Source organism: Hirundo rustica, chromosome 13, assembly GCF_015227805.2.
Source record: "Hirundo rustica isolate bHirRus1 chromosome 13, bHirRus1.pri.v3, whole genome shotgun sequence".
NCBI classification, from domain to species: domain Eukaryota; kingdom Metazoa; phylum Chordata; class Aves; order Passeriformes; family Hirundinidae; genus Hirundo; species Hirundo rustica.
This window is the reverse complement of record NC_053462.1, coordinates 9,599,570-9,619,084: the sequence shown is the minus strand read 5'-3', so window position 1 is coordinate 9,619,084 and position 19,515 is coordinate 9,599,570. Positions and strand designations below refer to the sequence as shown.

At 40.2% G+C, this 19,515-nt stretch overlaps 1 protein-coding gene across 4 annotated transcripts in view; it reads right to left on the bottom strand.

Moving 5' to 3' along the window:
• Positions 1–19,515, bottom strand: part of SLC12A1 (solute carrier family 12 member 1) — a 45,201-nt gene that overhangs the window by 7,801 nt on the left and 17,885 nt on the right. For all 4 annotated transcript variants that reach the window (XM_040076893.1, XM_040076895.1, XM_040076896.2 and 1 more), the window contains exons 10-22: positions 18,758–18,842; positions 17,185–17,336; positions 15,495–15,602; positions 14,602–14,725; positions 13,590–13,691; positions 11,634–11,789; positions 9,872–9,971; positions 9,676–9,787; positions 7,141–7,281; positions 5,191–5,297; positions 4,283–4,365; positions 2,092–2,235; positions 80–211 (exon numbers count right to left, since the gene is read on the bottom strand). In XM_040076893.1, coding sequence (XP_039932827.1) covers positions 80–211; positions 2,092–2,235; positions 4,283–4,365; positions 5,191–5,297; positions 7,141–7,281; positions 9,676–9,787; positions 9,872–9,971; positions 11,634–11,789; positions 13,590–13,691; positions 14,602–14,725; positions 15,495–15,602; positions 17,185–17,336; positions 18,758–18,842 — 1,546 coding nt within the window. The remainder of the gene's footprint in view (positions 1–79; positions 212–2,091; positions 2,236–4,282; positions 4,366–5,190; positions 5,298–7,140; positions 7,282–9,675; positions 9,788–9,871; positions 9,972–11,633; positions 11,790–13,589; positions 13,692–14,601; positions 14,726–15,494; positions 15,603–17,184; positions 17,337–18,757; positions 18,843–19,515) is intronic.

Genomic DNA, 19,515 nt, shown 5'->3' with positions numbered 1-19,515 from the left:
TATGCAGCTTCCCGAGTCTATTTTTATATTTGGTAACAGATAGACATCTCTCTCTGTGATTCTTACTCAAATTCCTTACCTCCATCATCGAACAGCCACCAAATGTCAATTGTACCTTTTCCTTGCTTCTTTTTAAATTGAGTGCTGGCTTCTAGCAGCCTCTGATTGAATTCACCCACATGCATTGACTGCATGGTGTTAATGGTGCTCTCTGTAATGAGAAAGAAAAAAATGTGGAAGGATGTCTGATAAGTGAGGCAATAAGTAGCTTTAGGGAGCCCAGTGGAGGGAAAGGTTCAGGAAAATGGACTGTTTTATATACTTTAAATCTGAAACAAGGTAGAGTATGTGCTTTGGACTTTTAATTTTCTCATACACACAAAACCCAAGACCTGCGTAACACACTGTCACTAGATTATCACATTTTGAAAAAGGTTACCTGATTATTTGTTCTGTGTCTCTCTTCAGTTAATGTGAAATGCACTGGGGCCTTAAAAAGTAACTGGGAAATATCTGATCGATTTTAGAAGTAAATGTGTAATTTTGCATCATTTACAAGCTCAGCTGTCTTGTAGAATACAAGCTCCCTGAAAGGCAGAGTCACAGTGGATGAAATGAGCGAGCTGATGGGGTGCAGGGGTAGCATAGGTGAAGCTGGAAGTTGGAAAACGTAAGGACATGTGGCTCTTTTCCTATGCTGACATGGTCACTGCTAATTGCAAATAAATTTTGATTATTGCTGTTTGCTTTGCTGGCTTTAAAAGATACAGTTTTGACTCTGTACTAACAATACCTTCTCTCATTCCACCTTTTGAGGCCTGTGGCTTTATTACTGCTTCTCTTTCAATGATCTCAAAGAGATGGTGTCAGAGCAGTATTCAAAGTGGAACAATCATGCTTCTTTAGAGGTTTTACTCTGATCTGCTAGGTTCTGAAAATGCTTTGTTTGGTTTTCCTGTGTTTCTGTGTACAGGTTAGTTCCAAAGCAGTTACTGGCTTTCCTCTACAGTTCTAGCATCTCTGGTGGAAGATGGAACAACTCTAGGGAGTGTGAACATAAAAAAAAAACAGAGGTGAGGCTATTTATTAACATCATCTATCTAATACAGAGAGCCAAAATGCGGAATATGTATTTATGCATTTTCTCAGCTATATCAAAAATGGAAACATGGGTACACACTCTTGGTGGAATTGTCATAAAAATATGTTCTGCTGAAACAAAATCAACTGAAGCCTTCCAGCTGAAGAATAATGACATTTTATGTTCCCAGTCTGTAGATCTTCCTGGCACCTGTGGGAACTGTATGCACAGCCAGATGTAATAGTCTCTGCAGGTGAAAACTCTCAAAATACATGTCTGAAGCATGGCTTCAGGTGGTCATTATCATTACAGTCTGGCAGTTATGAAATGAGACCTTAATTTGGGTCTGTATCATTTTACTGTATCTGAAATGTAATATTGACTTCACAACCTACCCATTTATGTGTTAATTAGTTATTTGACAGTATGCTGTGTATGTACTTGCAGTACTTTTACCACCTTCACTTGTGCATTTTTATGAAATTATGCTTAGAATATAGAGCAGCTGTGCTATTTTTACCTGGTTTTCAGCTGTGTACTGAGTTTGTGTATGTTAAGTAAAGTGAGATTTCTTGTTTCCTGCATATTGTGCATATATGTTCCTATTTTCCTTAGAGAGGAGGAAAAAAAAGCCTCTGTTTAAAAACTTAAAAGACCCTATTAAAAAGAAAAAAACAACCCCCAACCCCCCCAACAAACTTATTCTGTATTCCTCAAACTTTAATAACCATGTTCTATTTTTGGCAAGTAGAAGTGAACATAAACTGAGCTGAGAAGTTTATCTAGCAAATGAGGGGAAATGGTTGTGTTGCAGACTGCATGTCCTGCGAGCAGAGATGTCACTGCTGCTTCACAGGGCTGTGGCCACCATGGTTTGCACAAGGGATGTTCTGTTCCAGGGGCTCCTGTGTAGCTCAGGTGGTTTTGGCTTGGAGTAAAGTCCAGTTTGCATATTGGTAAAAGTGGGATGCATTGGAGGGTTGGGGATAAGTTGTCGTTTTGGAACTTACCCTTCTTTGTTTCGTGCTTTGAGATATTCAGTGAGCTGGCTTTTTTGAAGAAGCCACAGATGCCCCTTTTTCCTTCTTCAAAATCATTTTCTTTAATGGTGGCTTCCAGTGCCAATCTCTCCTGCTCCAGCTTCTCTAATTCCTCTGTATATCAGAAAAAGTCAACTGGTAACACATTGCTGTCTTTTAAATTAAATCCCTTGCTGAACTAATGGCAATGATGTAATTGGTGTTGTGGCACTTTGTAGACAATATAAAGCTCCTGGTATGAAAATTTCTTTTAAAATGCTTTCTCTTTGCAAACCAGTAGGGAGAAGGAAGCTCAGTTCACCTTTGGAAGCCCTAGCTTGGGGTTTCTGGGCCTTCAGCACCGTGGTATCATGACATTTTATAGTTACATGAGATATTCTGTATTGAGTTATGTTTATGGATGGTTAGTTGGTTTCTTTAGCCAAGAATTTGCAAAGACATTAGGAAAGCTGTTTTTTTACAATGAGAAAGCTGAGGTATTTAATTCTAGCCTGTGGATCTCTTAGAACAAAGTCTCATGGTTTGTACTTTGAGATTCTCAGGAATACATCAGGATCCTGAATATACAATCATTCTCCATGCAGAAATATTTTTCACATTTTAATTTTTTGAGCATTAGCTGGAAAGATGTAAGATCTACCTAATCAATTCTGTAAACTTAGTAATACAGAAGAAAAAAATAATCTTAGCAATATTAGACTTTTGCTGAGAAAAAGGTACCATGTGTTATTGTGGAATATATTGTGGTGAGGCACTAATTATTATGATCCAGGCATTTGCGTGAAGAAAACTTTTTTCATAAGGAAATCTTCTCTTTGAGTAGTACATTAACTAAATATGAGGTAAGTTAATTTAAGACTATGTGTTTAAAAAGTAGAATAAACCCTCACTAGCTAGACATTATTAGCTCTGTTAGCATTCTCAGTTGCACACAGAAGGATTATACTTTCTTTTACTTTTTAATTCAATGACAGTCACATAGTTCTGATTATTATAGGTGGTGGTACCCACAAACTTAATGGTTACTCAAAACTAAAATTTCAGTTTTTCTATTGAGCGGAATGCTGTACCAAATATAAGAGAACACAATGATCATTGTTTTCCACTACAATGACTCTGTATCTGCTTCAAAATATTTTTTTTGTGTTTGAGGCTCCCCCTTTATTTCTTTCTGACTCCTTGTGTCTTAACACTTGGAGAACATTTGCTCGTTTGTAAGATTGCAGAGTTGTTTTTCACTGTATTTTTACAGGTGTTCCAGTGACTGTATATTTTGAGCACTCAGTTTCTGACTTGCACCAAGCAGATACAGGCAGATGTCTTTCAGAAATCACTAGGGGGAGAAGCTTGATTATTTTGGAATATTTTCTGAGTCCCTGTAGTTTGGCTCTGTGGGTCTACAAGCACATCAAGGCTCCAGTGCAGAGTGAGTGTCCATCTACCCTTGTTCCTTAAGGATTCTCTGGCGCCTTTTAGTTGTGGGGTGTTTGTGGCGGTTAGCGCCGCTCCCCGCCGTGAGGCGCGGGCGGCAGCAGGAGCCGCGGGCCCTGCTGAAAATCCTGGGAATCCCTCTGCCTTTGCCACACGCATGGCGTCCCTCCCGAAATGGATGTGGCGTGGCGGAAGGCTTTCCCTTACCCCTGAGATAGGCACTGCTGGCCTAAGCAAGAGTGAACAAAAAGGGGAGAGGGAGAACTGATGCTTCCTGCAGCTCTCAGATTTCTGTATGTGTGGGAACTCTGTGGGACGCAGGGTTCCACAGAGATGATACCAAAAGTGCAGCTTCCCCTTTCCTGTCTGTCCCAGAGATACCAGGTAGGCAGATAGAGGAGGATGTGCCAAGACCAGGAAGGAAACATGCAGCAGAGTAACAACTGATTGCTGTGGCACAATATGATTTTATTGCTTTAGTCTGTGCCTGTGCTGGAACTGCTGTGGGAGTTGAATTCTCTGGTGTTCAGAGCCCTTGGACTCCTGTCAGTGCCAGTGATCAGCAGGGATTTCAGGCAGGGTTTAAACTGCGCAAGCAAGGATGAACTGTGGAAGCTGTGAGTATAGGAGCTATTCTAGAAAGCAGATGGTGGGTCTTATGAGTGTCAGAGTCCTTCTTATGGTGTGCATCTAACCAGCAGAGATATTCAGCTGTCAAGTCACTGCATACCTTGAACCTGAAGGACCTGAGATATATCAAATCCTTGGCTAATTCTGATGATAATTACGCCGAGCTCAAAATCAAAGGCATCACTGGAAGGAAAGGAAAAGAGTAAACACCATTTTACATTGTGCATGTTGATGAGGAAAGTTATTTTGAAATGATCAGTGAAAGTGTTCACAGGGAGGACAGACTAGGTAAAATTGCAGAAGGAATTGCCCCAGATAAATTTGTAGTACTCATCTTCCCTCTTCTAAAAATAAGGTGTGATTGAGCATGAGAGCAGACCAGCTATTCCTGAAATGGGTCTTTCAGACAGCACTTTTTTAGGAACTAGATTGCCATAGGGTAATTTTTTTCTCACTTCTCTGAGGTGGGGTTTGTTGCTCTGTAAATTGCTTCAGCTTTACAAGTGAATTTGAGCAAGCATCTATGAGAAGCTTGTTCTAAAATGATTGTTTCCTAGCTAAATCCCAACCCACAGAGCTGCTGAGCCTTAGGCACACATGGGATTTGAAGCAAAGCTCTTCCTCTGTCTCCTAGGCTTAGAAGAAGAATTCCATGATGTTCTCTTATTCCCTTAGTATGTACATCAGGGTTGTTTTCCTCTGAGTTCCTGCCACTGAAAATGGGAAAAAACAGTTCTGCAAAAGCACTGCTGACAGCAGTGCAGCTTCTTTAGCATTGGTAAGCCACCTCAGCTCTGAGGGTGCCTGGTGTTTGCTAAGCAGATCCTACGAGGTGGGAGAAGCCAGTGAGCCTTTTTTGATGGGCAGTAACTTCAGCCACAGAGCTAGGATGTGTGAACCCGGGTTTGTACGTGTCCTTGCATCCTTTCTACACAGCAGATTCTGTATGGAAATGCTACACTAGTCTGGTCTAAGAGGAGTGAAAAAAGAGGTACTGGGCTGACTTACTGTATAATGCCCACATAGTTCTCAACTTGAGTGGCAGGTGCACTTCTCCAGTCCTTCTTAAATCCGATCACCAGGGTATTTGGTTTCATTCTACCCAAGCCCGAGGCCTGCCAATATTAAAACACTGCTTGAGAGAGGTATACGTACATGCTTTTACTGTAAATGAAAAATAATGGCAAAAGATAACTGAAGTAATGTTCTGGAGACACTTAACAACTAGATTGCATTTCATAAATGCCCTTCATGCTCATATCCATGCAGAAAGCAGAAAGATTAGCTTTAAATCATTCCAACTCTAAATGATTTTAGATGACAGAAGTGTAGTTTTGCTAAATTAGCATTCATTTGCATTTCTTCTGACATGCTCTCATTAAAATGGTTCAATAACTTGGAATCAAGAGAGAGTTCAAGAACTGTTTATATGCTCTTTCTAACATAATGACATAAAGCTTTTATCAGCTTGGAATACTCAGTAGATGAAGTGGGTCTGAAGTCTCTTAAAACATCTCAGATACACAAAGAAGGCATAGGCTCCTAAGAATATTTTTTTTTGCCTTGAATTTGGAAACCGTTGCTGTTTCATTTGCTGTGTTCTTTTCAAAAGATTATCCAAAATCAGCTGAGCGTTCTTTGGAGATAAAATTACTGTTTATAAACAGGGAAAAGAAATGGTTTGTCAGGATACTAGTTCGCCTTCAAAAACTGGTTCTGAATGCTAAAACCTGGACAAGTAAGGGAAGTCAGATCTAGATTCAGCTAACCTAGTGTTTATAGAAATCCAAATATTCAGTGTATTGGGAACCTTAGGAGGAGACACACAGAACACTACCTTCTAAAGTTGTTAGACTTGCCAACTTTTTACTACTAGCAAACAGAAAATAGATAAAAATTGTTGGAACCTTGCTGGGTGTTTTGAGTAGCACTGTTTATGTTGAGATCAGAAATTGTTGCTGACGTCATTAGGTTGCAATAATGATGATATGACTATCCTTCTGTTTGGTGGAAGAGAATTATTTGGGGTCCAGTAGTTGACTTTGGCAATAGTGCTTAAGTAGTAATGGAAAGGAAGAGATCATCAGACCACAGCTGTTCTCAAAAACATCAGAAAGGTCTCTTACTGAGACAATGTATAAGCCCTAGATGAAGTGTTTTGTGAGGCTTTCACAGAACAAGGGGATCTTTATTAATAGCATTTCATCTTGCTCAATTGTACTGTCCATTCAGCAAGTGTACAAAGAGCCCCAGTAGGACACCAGTGGGTGACTTACCCCAGAGTATTTTAGTCGGTTCCCTACTGTCTCAGTTGGCACTGATGTCTTTTCAGCTGTGTATTTTGTGCAAAAATTTTTTCTACATTTTGCCTCGGTGCCTATATGTTTAAATATTCATATATGTGAGAGAGGAAAGGAGATGGGAAAAATGAAAACAGCATCTCTGTGCCTTCATTATGGTCATTTTAAATGGACTGTTGGAAATGATCTCCTGCATTCTTAGAGTAATAGAAAAATATTGCAGACTTTTATTTAAATGACCTTCTCGCTATTTGCAGAAAATGTATATTATACATTTTCAGTTTTCATTTATTGCCAAAACATTCTCAAATATTTAATGTGCTGTCTAATACCAAACAATAGAATTGATTTGAAGTGTATCAAGCATCAGCTGCATAGACATTCATAGGTTACCCTATAGATGCTTCTCTTTTTTCATAATAGCGTCTTGTTAATTTAGGAGAGAATCAGTCTGCCTTGTCTCATAATTCCATAGCCCAGAACTATATCTTTATGAAATAATCTGTAATGTCATATATATGTAACCCCAGAATGCCCCTTCTGTCTATAACATTACCCATATATATGCAGAGCTTCTTCACAAGCTAATAGTAATGTCTCATATAAAGGGATGCTTTGATGTACACTCTCCTGTATGTTCTTTAAACAAAAAGCTTACTTGAAGTAGACTTTTGACTCCATCTCTGAAGCTGTCAGCTGCCACTGCTGCATAAAAGGCTTTTCTTTTGTTCTTTGTGAGCCAGGCCTGCTTTTTTTCCATGCCACTGTTCATCTCCTTAACACATAGCTTGCGTGGTCCCTGCATGATACAGTAAAATATTATTATGAAGGCTTTGTATTGTAATCACACAGTGATTTTGAAGGAGTTACCTAGTCTGCTGTGGGAACAAATGGAGAGAGTCAGAAAAATACCTTTCCAAAAAGGGTCCCCAGAGATTCAGCCCTTTGAAAAGACCTGTGCTGCAAACATATTTCACATCCTGTTTGAGAGCGCTGAGGCTGTTAATGCTACTCAAACGTAGTGATTCTGACAGAAAGAAGGACTACTATGGATTGTAACATCTTAAAAAAACATCTAAGGTACGATAAAGCATCTCAAAGTGAATAAAGTCTCTTCCTGACTTGACTATGTAAGAGTCTCAGCAGATCTAAATATACATGGTTAAGTTCCTGACTACTGACATAAGAGAAAAGAGTTGATGCGATGCAAGATGCAAATGCCTTTGTTGGCAGTTTTCTTTCAGTGGTCATCTGATAATTTAATGGGAAAAAATCTCTGTGCATATCCAAGTCACAAGACATGGATATAACTTAAGTCAAATTTGATCCTGGATGTTTGAAGAGCTCGGAATAATTACTTGAACAATAAACTTGAAGTTTCATTGTGAGTAAGGAGAGGAGACAAGTTTTGCCCTTCTTCCTTGTCTCTCAAAGGAAAGCACCTGAAGGTGGTTTTGCAACTGGCTTGCACAATATGTTTCTGCTGGCCGAGGAGCCAGACCCACCCCTCTCGGGGGTGCCAGCCTGTCTGTGTCCTCCCCTGCTCCTCCTTTGCACCTGTGGAATTGCAATGTTTGTGCAATTGTACAAGGAGTCCAGTGAAGTTGCAGACTGGAGACTAACCCTGAAAAAATACTGTACATGAAGGCAGGGAGTAAAAGCAGAAATAGTCCCTTTTACTGGAAACTCAGACTGTTCAAGCCAACATGCAGCCGTAACCTCAGAGACAAGTAAACTTGAAATCATCTTTATGTTCTATTGCAATCTTTATTTTGTGTTTCTGAGCTATGTGTCACCATGTTCCTGGAAAGTTTCTTGCTGCCTTTTGGAAGAAGAGAATGGAAGATGTTCTCTCTGGCATGGTATTTCAAATCTATGCGTGGCTAAGAGCATGTCAGCTTTTGAGGCAGAATGTGCTGGGTGTTACATTTATGGCTGAAGAGTCTTGCTGTATTTGTTGTGATATATAACACAGGCTGCTCTTCAGTGTGATTGCTAGGAATTTTATCATCTGCTCTTTACCACAATTTTGCAATTCATAAAGGTCCATTTTGTCACACTTTCATTACCAAGGAAATTAAATTTCACTTAAGTTGCTGAAGAAATAATTAGAAAGCCCCTCTAAACAATTACAAAGCTTATACTAACAAAATAGTATTTGGAGTTTTTTTGTATAGACAGGAATGAAATCAGTTCTCCTTAGAAAGTGCTAATATTAGAGCATCATGCCTAAGAATTCAGAAAACTTGCTGAAACTCAACTTTAGGAAGCTGCGTGGTCTCAGGATCTTGGTGGGATAACAATAATTATACTAGGGAAGATTTAGGACCATTCATTCTTTATAGATTCATTTGATTTGGGAAGAATCAGATGTGAATCTTCCATATTCTGTTTCTGCAATGTGGCAGCATCAAATGAATTATTCCTACACTGCTGTAGAGGAATACATTGTCTTGGCTGGACTGGCTCTATTATCTAGATTCTGTGGCCCTATTTAATGCCATGAGCTTTTTTTTTTTTTTTTCCTCTCAAAATTTAAAGGGCACTGTAATATTTAAAATACATATTCTCCTTACACTACAAACCTCTCCTTTTTTGTTCTGTCCTAATGAAAGACTAGATCTTCATCCTCTAAGATACATAATTTGCTGTGTATTTATATCTAGAAATACACTTTGGTCCTCTAGATTGCAGAAGAGCATGTTTATCCTCAGAATTATCATTGTAACAGTTTTGGAGGAACCACTGCAAAGAATTACTTGCCAAACCTCAGCTCTGCAAATCAGCGACAAAACTGGATGACAAAAGAAAATAGAACCTGGGTGATTTGGTTCTCACACAATAACCCTTCAAATTTTGTGTTTTATGTGGTTTGGGGATTTTCTGTTTTCTAAGCCTAAAATCTTGCTTGTAATGTTTGGCTTTTTTTTTTTCCTCCAAACCATTTTTTATTTCACCTACTATGAACTTTGAAATGTATCTCAGTGAGGCATTTACCAGCAGGCTTTGTATCAGCTGAGAGCTTTTGTGTCAAGAATTAGTATGAAATTCATTCTCAGCGCAGATCTCTTTGGTGGTGTGCACAGCTGCCAATCAGCACCAGTGGGAACAGCGTGTGCTGAGAGTGGGATGTGTAACAGAGCCCTGCAGCTCCCCTGGTGCTGGGTGTGCACATTTGGGTGAGTTCCCTTACCGTGTACACTTCGCAGCAGATACACAGCCCGTTGTTCTTCGTGAAGGTGTGGGTGATGTCCAGCAGAGCAGGCCTGACCATAGGAGCTCCTGTTAATGCTAGGCACTGGGGTCTGGTGGAGAAAAACGAGGTTGTTTATAATTGGCTGATGTAGAGATTCAGGGCAAGCCATTCTAGTGTTCACTGCAAATCTTACCTGAAGTTTTTCACGTGGTCTTCCACTGTCGTTAATGCCAGAGCACTGTCCAAGGCATTAACAAAGTAAAGAGCCTGCGTAGAGGAGCCCCAGTTTACTTCTGCGTATCATAAAGATAAATAATGCATATTAAACCACAGGCTTTTACCTACATTCTGTTGCAAAAATCAGCAATGGTGTTCTCTATGAAAAGCAGAGTATATAATCTTGTACTTCATAGATGCAGACTTGTTCTTTGTGCTTCATAATAGAATGAATTGGTTTTGCTTGTGTGATGCAGAAAACCATGTGCATGCAAATAGTTTAATTCTTTCATTTAAATGTTATAGGAAATGTTCTTCCCCTGCTTAAAGACTATTTTCTTATTTGCTCCATTAACTTTGTTTCCTCCCATTTAGAAAATGGACAGCCCTTAGTGATGTATGTGGTGTGGAATTTCAGGAAGTGCAAATGAAACCAGTATGAAGGAACACTGCTAGTGCCGGTTTGCTCTGTTCTACTGTATAGGCCAGAAATTGTTCTCCAAACCCCATTTTGGCATATACATCTTTTCTCATTATTGTGCAGCTGTTTGGTCAGTGGAGACATATATTTCTACACTTTGAGATCTATATGAATGTAGATCAAGTCCTGTTATGCCAAGATACAAAGCCAATATTAAGTGCCACCAAGTGGAGGTTTGTGTGAAGTTGTTTTTTCTAAGGAATATTAGTTTTTTACTGCACCTCCAGTTGCTGGTAAATTACTACTGAGCAAAAGTCACTCTCTTAGCAGGAGACAGAGGGCTTTTGTACAGTGGCTTCAGTGAATTTAACCGAGTTTTAAGGTGCTACTTTGCATCAGGGACACTGGCGGTATCCAAGGAAAGGGTTGAAATCCTGAAATGTTTTTGACAACTGGCTCGAGATGGGTGTGCTTTCCTGCAGCGATGATATATTTACAGGGAGAGAAGCACAGACCATCCCAGTGGGTGTGAGAGAGCACAGATAGGGAGGACAGACAACAGTCTCAGACCAGGTGTTGCTGTCACAAGCTAACTCCAATAAAAGAACATCTATTGCTAGGAATCATGCCTCTTTCATTTGCTGGTCTTGTTTTGTTTTTTTTGCTGCAGAAGTAACTCAGGTGGCTAGCACTAAAATCGGGACCTGGGTTAGTTTTATCCTGGATATGAATAGCCAGACTGTCTAGTCATAGACAGCACATAGGTTTTTGAGAACAGCTCCTGTGATTTGCTGGGCTGCTAAGTGTTTTTTTCCAGCAGTAAAAGTGGGCCCATCTGTCTTGATTTACAGGGGAATTGTAGGGAGGTGCTGGAGGATGATTACTTCATAAGTAATTCAGCTTGCATTTTTATTGTATAATGAACAGCAGGTTTATATTTTGAGTGAGGACCCTGCATGAGTCAGCTAAGTGCACTGCAAAATTCAGGTAAGGTTTTGTGCGTGGGTGGAAAAAATTATGAGTGATACTCAAGTTAAAGCCCAAATGTCATGAAGATGTGGTGGGAATAAGCCAGTCTGCTGGAATGTTTACAGAAGCCTCTGAACCACACTGGAACTGCTTGTTAAACAGGCAGTCACCAGACTATCAACTTAATCTATATTATATAAAGTAGAGTTTAATGGGGTGCTTCAGACTTCCCTCTAAACAAAGATAGCACAGAAAAATAATTTCTAATTCTGTTAGCAGAATTAATTCCTTTAAAATTCAGTCTAGCAGCACAACATATACATGTAATAATGGTGGGGTTTGGCCTTACCTGGCTTCTTGTATGTTACATAAATATACAGGAAGAGCTCAATGGCATAAGTGATAAGAGCTGCCCACCAGTTGATGACAAACATCACCCCACAGCACAGCAAGGCTCCAAAAAGTGACACCCACATGTTATAATATCTGAATGCAGGTCTCCAGCCTGTTTAAAGAGAATTGAGGAAATTGGAAGAGCATAAAATATATTGATAAAATGGTGATCCATGATTTTTGTGCATAAAATCCCATGTACAGTTTGTTTCACGCTCTGTCAGAAGGGATGGGAGATATCTGTAAATTTTTGGGCACTGCATGTACAGATACTTTCAGATGTTGGCTGATATAGGCTTCAATTTATACAATACTGGGTCTTACAGGCCTTCTACTACTCTCTATCCCGCTTCTTTGCTCAGCCTGGCTTTGAGTAGCTATTCTGTCTGTATGTATTTTTGCAAAATTAAAGTTTACTGGTCAGAATATTTCAGAATGTTTCAGAAGGAGATTACCTGTAACTCCAGGTAACTGATGACTGTGTACTTTTCATGCATATACACAAAACTTATTATTGGTAGCTGAACACTTGCTGGGAGGAGTGTTTTTCCCAATACTGTATGTGCAGCTGTCTTAAACTTGGAAATTGCCAGATCTTGTCGCAGAAAAATAAAATCATCTGCAATTGACTTTAAAAAGATATTATTCCTGCTGCTCTTCAGCTGCAGTACTGATTCCATCCCCTGCTACCAATTAAAATGATGAGGCAAGCACTGAGCCTTCATGGTTTGCAGGTCTCCGCCAGGTGTTCTACAGAGCAGGCTTTGGAGGGGGAAAACACACAGAAGATACAAGAGGCTGAGCAGCCCTATCTTGGATCATCTTTATAATGAGGGAATGGGAAGGACCTGCTGGGAAGAAATTTTCTGTCCTGCAGCCTTGCAATTATTATAATCTATCATTGTGAATTGGCAGAAATTAACTGGAGGAAATGAGAGAAGAAAAATGGCTGAAGTTCTGTCTGAAATGTTAAGTAGTGGCGGAGTAGAGTCAGATGTACGCAGATGGAATCTATAGAGGTAATTGTCACTCAGCTCCAAGGCCGTATGGAGCAGATCTGCATTTGTTCAGCTGTGCAGGTAATTAGCAGAAGTGCTCATCTTTTCTGCCCTCTAAACAAATGGCACTGTGCAAATCTATAGGAAGGAAGTTGATGCAGGCATTTATGTCAGTACTGCAGTTTCTTCACACTGGAAATCACAAATGTATTCCTTGCTCCTTGAGTTGGATAATTAATTCATAGAAGCAGGAAATTGTCTTCCCTGTGTGCCAAACCAGTGTTGCTCAGCTGACTGACTTTATTCCTGAAGGTGTCACCCCTTCATTCATGAGATGGTGAGAATCATTCTGCAGTGGCAAGTCACAAGTCTGACAGCCAGAATGTTCCTTTGCTGCAAATGTAGAGGGAGGATCTCTGGTTACCCTTGAACAGGACCTTGTTGTGCTTCACAATTGTGCTTTACAGTTCTGCTTCTAGGCACTGCAGGGCTGTGCTGGTGTTTGATGGACCTGCTCTTGCTCTACGTGTTCCTCTCTGGGCAGCATCACTTGTAGCGCTGTTACTGTGCTACTGTACATTTCACTGTAGGTTTGGAGAAAGGCGGGATGACTCCCCACTACACCTTGCTTGCTTCACTGGCCAGAGTTGGCATAAGCTTTTACCCCCATGTTTTTTAATAGTGAGGGGGAAAAATACCACTCTGAGGAGAACAGTTTTTTCTTCAGTGCGGTGCACCAAAGCATTGTAAGGATATTTTTTATCTCTTGGAGATAAATGCCATCATATTCCATAAGACATCGGATTATATAACTTAGATACTTTACACATACTGCAGTTTTCTCTAACATACAGCCTAAAGCTTCCAGAGATTAGACTATAAAGCCCATATTTAAATGCTGAATGCAGACTCACCTGGAGATTTTGCATATGAGGCATGAAAGCAGGAGAAATTAATCAAAGCGTATGAAGCCAGGAAGAAATTGGAGATGATGGGGGCAATGGTGTTCAGTTCAGCTGCAAGACACATACACAAGTCAGACAGAGGCACCAGTTTCCTGGACTGTTGGCTAGCTGTTTCCTAATGATGCATTAAAACTGAACGTTGTCTGCATTTATCATCCAGAGAGAGCTTGGGTATTTTCCATTCTTAGTAATTTAAGGCAACCTTGATCTACCTTCATTCATATGAATTATATCTGCTAATCCTGATTTTAGTAACATTATGTGCTATGCAGTGTTATAGTTGATACTGTGATTCAGCATACTGTGTCTTAATGATGTAGATCTGATGTAAATTTCAGAATTTTAAATACATAATTGTCAGCATGGATGCATTAAAAAAATATTTGTAGTAACAACTTAGTGGGAATCTGAATTCTCTAGTGATGTCCTACTTACTTAGTGTAAGACAGTTTGAATTTCAGATCTTGGAAAAACTGATTTAACAATCCCTGCACCCCTAAATGTGGTAGCTGGGGTTTTCTTTCACCAGTGCTGGTAAACTTGGATTTGCTTTGGACCTGACTGTGGGAAAGGCTTGGTCAAACTAGGCTTCCTAATTATCTCAAAATTACCTCAGAGCTATGTGCAATATAAACTAGAAAACCATTTTCAAAGATTGTGGCTTTGCCTTATCTGATAGAGTTCTAAGCACTGCCCTCTTCCAGCAGAGTGAACAGGAACTGCAGCTGCTCTGCATCTTGGAAAATGAGGCTGTGGTGGTGGTGGTAAGTCTCTGGAATCCCTGCTGGTTTCCTTTTGCCTTCATTAGGAATAATGGAATTGCTGCCAGGACTTGTAGTGTCCTTGTGTCAGAGCTTACCCGACTGGAAGTTTTCAAACCACAGCTATTAGTTGTATTACAGTATCAGTTTGTATAATTTCAGAACATGACGCTATAGCAGCTGTGTAACATTATACAAACCAATCAAAATGAATGCCATGGCGATCACAAAAGTGAGGACATATCCCCTGATAGGCTCGTTGTTTTTCCCATATCCCTTGGCAAAGAATTCTAGCCCTTTGTAGACGTTGTCCTTGCAAAGAGCCTGGTAAGAAAATCAGCACATAATTCTATTAAGCAGCAGTTTCTTACACCAGAAGTCACTGTCTGTGAGTGGCAGCTTGCTAGGCTTTTGCTAAACAAAAGTTAAATCTGTCTTAGTGCTTCAAGCACATCAACTGCTGTGGCATGTGAATATTTAAATAAGGTGATAAGATAATGTGCCAGTATGTTACTATATAGTGGGAAATAGAACCACAGGCATTTAATGCTTATTCAATGCTTTAAAAGAAAAAGGTAATTAAATAGCTAAATAAAGTCTAAATTAGGAGAAGTTGAAGCATAAATCAGTGGCTTGATGAAATTTGCACAGCTTCTCTCTCCCATGCCCTCTGCTCCCAGTCTGTCCACATTGCTGCTGCCCAGACAGCTTCTGGACAGCCTGTTGAGAGCACACCTGACAGCACCTAAACCTTATGGACCTGAGGGCTCCTGCTCCTCCTGTGCTTACAGGGTGGCTTTTTGTAAGAAGATAGAAGTGGTCCTGAAAGTACCCTTGAAGCTATTTATGACAGGCACATGAGTATCCCCTGGTCCTGCAGCAAGGTTAAGCTCTGACCAAAGGAACATTATCACTCTTGTATGATGATAAGACCTGTCTTTTTCTGCTGAAAAACATTCTACATATTGTTTTCCCTGCCTCTTCCAGCCACATGTGTCAGTGTTGCTTAAATATACATTACATTTGGCACACAGGGTTCAACTTTGTCTCTGAAATGAAACCAAGTATAAGGGAATGGATAGTTTAATTTTACCTGGAAGACTTTGGGTGCGCTGACAAGAGATGCTAGAGCTGATGACAGAGTAGCTGAGAAGATCCCAGCTGTGATGAGAGGACCAAAGCCAGACACCATGCTCATCACCTTTAGGAAAAAAAAAATGAAGGTAAAAAGAATAGGCTTGCATTTGGATGCACTTTTTAATGACAAATCCATTTAAGTTCTCTATGTGTCTCTGCTTTTCATGGTTCTAAATTTAATCTCCTACAAAGAGTACTATTATTTCTGGGTTAGTTAAAAGGGATGGAGGCAAAGCCGAATTTTTATTCAAATATGCAGCTGTCTGCTGGGGCAGATGGATACTCTGTGAGATTTCCTCACTGCCTTTATTAACTGATTGCTATAAGTAACAGCCTCTGCTTGATGAGTAAACACTCAGCTTGTGGACAAGAAAATGGAAATGACAGAAAAAAAGCTCCAATATTATGAAATATGTTTGGGGGCACTTTATTTCTTTTTTTTCCCCTTGGTTATTTAATATGGCTAAAAATGAGAACAAATGCCTGGTGGTGCTGACGTAACTGCAGTGCTGCAAACAGCAGTGATGGGCACTGTCAGGCCTCCCTCAGCCCTCCCAGGAGCACTGGACTGGCCTCTGTGACTACTGAAGTGAAAGGGTTGTTGAGAGGCAGCAGACAAGGAACCAAAAGATGGATGGATGGATGGATGTGATTGGTGGTGTGTGGGCAGTACTTCAGGAAAGAAACCAGTGATTCCTGAGGATTTCTCAGATGCAGTCATACTGTTTTCTGGCTCTAGTCTGGCAGGGGTAAATGCAAGAAGTGAAAGTTTGTCTGGCTTTAGGGAGGTCACTGATTTTCACCCTGAGTGTGGGCAGCTGAACTGAGGTGGGAGTAAGGATAGTAAATGATCAAGGAAGGAAGGGAAAGTAGTCTATGAAAGGGACAGCACATCCCTTTCAAGGTGGTTACCTAGCCCTGTCATTTAGCAGAGCCAGCTGGGAAAAAAGTGAGTGACTTTAAAAGCTACAGATGACTCGTTGAAAAGCGTGCGCTGGTGGGTGGTGAATTCCTCTCACTGGCCATGAAGCACAGGGGCTGAACAGAGATCTGGGACCTGTGGTTGTCAGGCTGCAGAGCCTTACTTTGATGCTTAGCCTAAGCTTTATTTTGAAGAATAAAAATGGCAGACAGCCTCTCTCAGGCCTAGGAGAAAGATTCCATTACTTCTCACTTGATTTTTCCCTCTACTATTTTTGGATACTTTTTTTTAAGAAGTCAGAACTCTGTTTTTTGTACTGTGACACAACCCTTTAACTGTGACCACAGCACCCCTGAGGTAAAAATCATATCTGTGTGTCAAGAGCAGTGAGATGAGTTCCTCATCTAGCAGGAGCTCCTGAGGTCTCTGTTAAGTCTGGGCTTTCAGTCTGAAGATGTTACAGCATATGCTGCTGCATGGTACTTGTTAAAAGAGGAGATGAAGGCCTTACCAGAGTGTTAGGAAGGCTGGTGATGGGCAGTGGGAAGGTGAATGTGCAGTGCAGGGGATTATTGCCTTTCATCATTCCTATAGTTTACTTTTTTAGATAACTGGTTGTCCTGTTGTGGTTGTCTGCAAACAATGGTTTGGCATGTTTGTACTTGCGTATTGCTTATTATGTTAATATATGCTAATATGCTAATACATATTATCTCTTTAAAACCTGAAAATTATTCATCAGCCCATAATCACACGGCTGGTTTGCACATCTGGAAAAATCATAGCCTAGGCCACAGGCAGATGATCCGTTGCAGCTCATTCCAGGTACAATTGTATCATTGACGTTCCCAGTAGCATCTCGTACAACACAGGAGCCTGTGGAATCAATGATATATTTTTATTTTGCTTCCTTGTGACATTGAAAGAATGTTCTTGCCACACTTTGACTCCTAGACTGCACACTTTTTGTACAACTGCCTCAGACTCATCCCAAAGAGCAGCATTTTGTGTTGGGCTGGGATTACTTCCCTATACTCTGAGTTTCTCATGGTGTCTGTAAGAAAATATTTGCTTCTGTTACTTTTAAAATAATCAGCCACTCACCTAATAAGTATTATCATGTTTCTGAGATGAGAGACTCAGACAGAGATCAACAATGAATTGACTAACTCAGAAGTCCTCTGTCTTTCTGTTAACCACTTTTAAAAGTGCCAGTGTTCAGAGCAAATAGGTCAGGGAGACTTTTAAGTCTAGGCATACCCTTTTTTTCTGTGTAACAAGGGTGCAGAATTACCTTAGAGACCCAGATCCTCAGCTGCTCAGCTCGTCACAGCCCTACTTGATACCAGTATGATGAGAAAAACTTTGAACAGGAGAAATTACCTATATTCTTTTTGTGTTTATTGATCTTAATGTTGTCTCTTTTTTTGCTTATGTCCTAGGGTGACTTTATCCAAATAACACAATGATCTGAGCTGAGGCTTGAGTCAAGTATTCTGCCTAATACATAAAGTTCAAGAACCACAAAAGTTAAGAAGATTTGAGAGTCATCTCCCAGAAAAGGGAGTTTTCTGCAGGGCTTTCTTGTCGTATTGAGGTCTTTGCTCATAAGAAAGTGTGTTGCTTACACCCCTCTTTCTCACAATACTATTAAATACAAACAGGAAATTATTTTTCTTGACCAGAGATTTACTGTATGCTTGTGATGAGAATTTAACTGCATAATCCTTCAACACAGTTCATGGCTTCAGTGCAGGCCTCCTTGTCACTCATGCCCATTTTGTTACCTCACATTCCACTACTGTAGAACATGTATTTGTGTAGTTCCTTTGAGACAGACAACTGATTTCTATCTTTGACATATATATATATATGACATATAATGTACAAAATGTGTGTTACCCTGTTCCTGTGATTCTCATGAGTGTTCAGGAAGAAGACAAGCAGAAGCCATGTGAAATTTCAGTGTGAACCAGGAACAAATGATCAGCAGATTGATCAGAGGTTCCTTTGATCTCTATTATGCTCATGTATACTATATGCTGGTGCTCATATCACTGAATCTTATGCAAAAATAACCATACAAGTTACCTGAAAGTCCAGCTGCCAGAGGGGGACTTCTGTTTCTACTGATTGCTGCTTTTTTAAAACCACTGTTTTGACATACAGTAAAATCAAACCTACTGCCTCTCTACATAATAAACCCATGGCATGAAAAAGCAGTGAGGCTAATCATTCATTTGCATGCCAAGCTTTCAAACTTAACTGTACGAGTGAAGCAGAGATTCTGTGCTTACCTGCACATATTGCAACAGCAATGTAAGCAATTGTGGTGATCAGAATGGCCAGCATTGTTCCCTGGGGTATGGCACTTTGTGGGTCCTTAAACAAAGCAGTGATACAAGAGACACCGTGAGTTTATGTGCTGCAGCCTGATTGCATTTGCATGCTGGGAGTTCTGCCACACTGTGGTATAAAGATACCCTAGAGAGCAGATTTTTATCACTCTGACCTGTGCCAACATTTCTATTCCCAACATGCAGACAGCGCTGCTCCTGGGTGCAGCACTCCTACCCTGCACATAGTAAAGGATATTCTGCAGGAGCAGAGCTCACATTTAGAGCAACACAGAGGTCCTGAGGTCTGCATTACTTGAACTCCAAACTCTCTTTACGTTGCAATTGGCTTTATTTTAATGTTTAATGATGTAGTGGGTAAACAGTTACTGAACCATCAGACTCTTGTGAATGACAAGATGGGACCATTTTTGGTTAATTGGTAAGACAGATGTAGTCACCCTGTACAGAGTACAGTCCTTCTGTGCTTTGCAACCAGTAATTGTTAGCTGGGTCTTCAAAACAGCTACTTTCTTTTACTGTATTGACTTAATTTAGATAATTTAATGAGGCTGGGTTATAATGCTTGCAGACTGGCTCACAACAGTGTCAGCTTTGATAATGCAACTGTAAGTAAGAGTCCAAAGATCTGCACTCTACATTTTAAAGGGATTTTTAATGTTAGATAACCTAACAATTTAGGGTGTGTTTCTTTATGC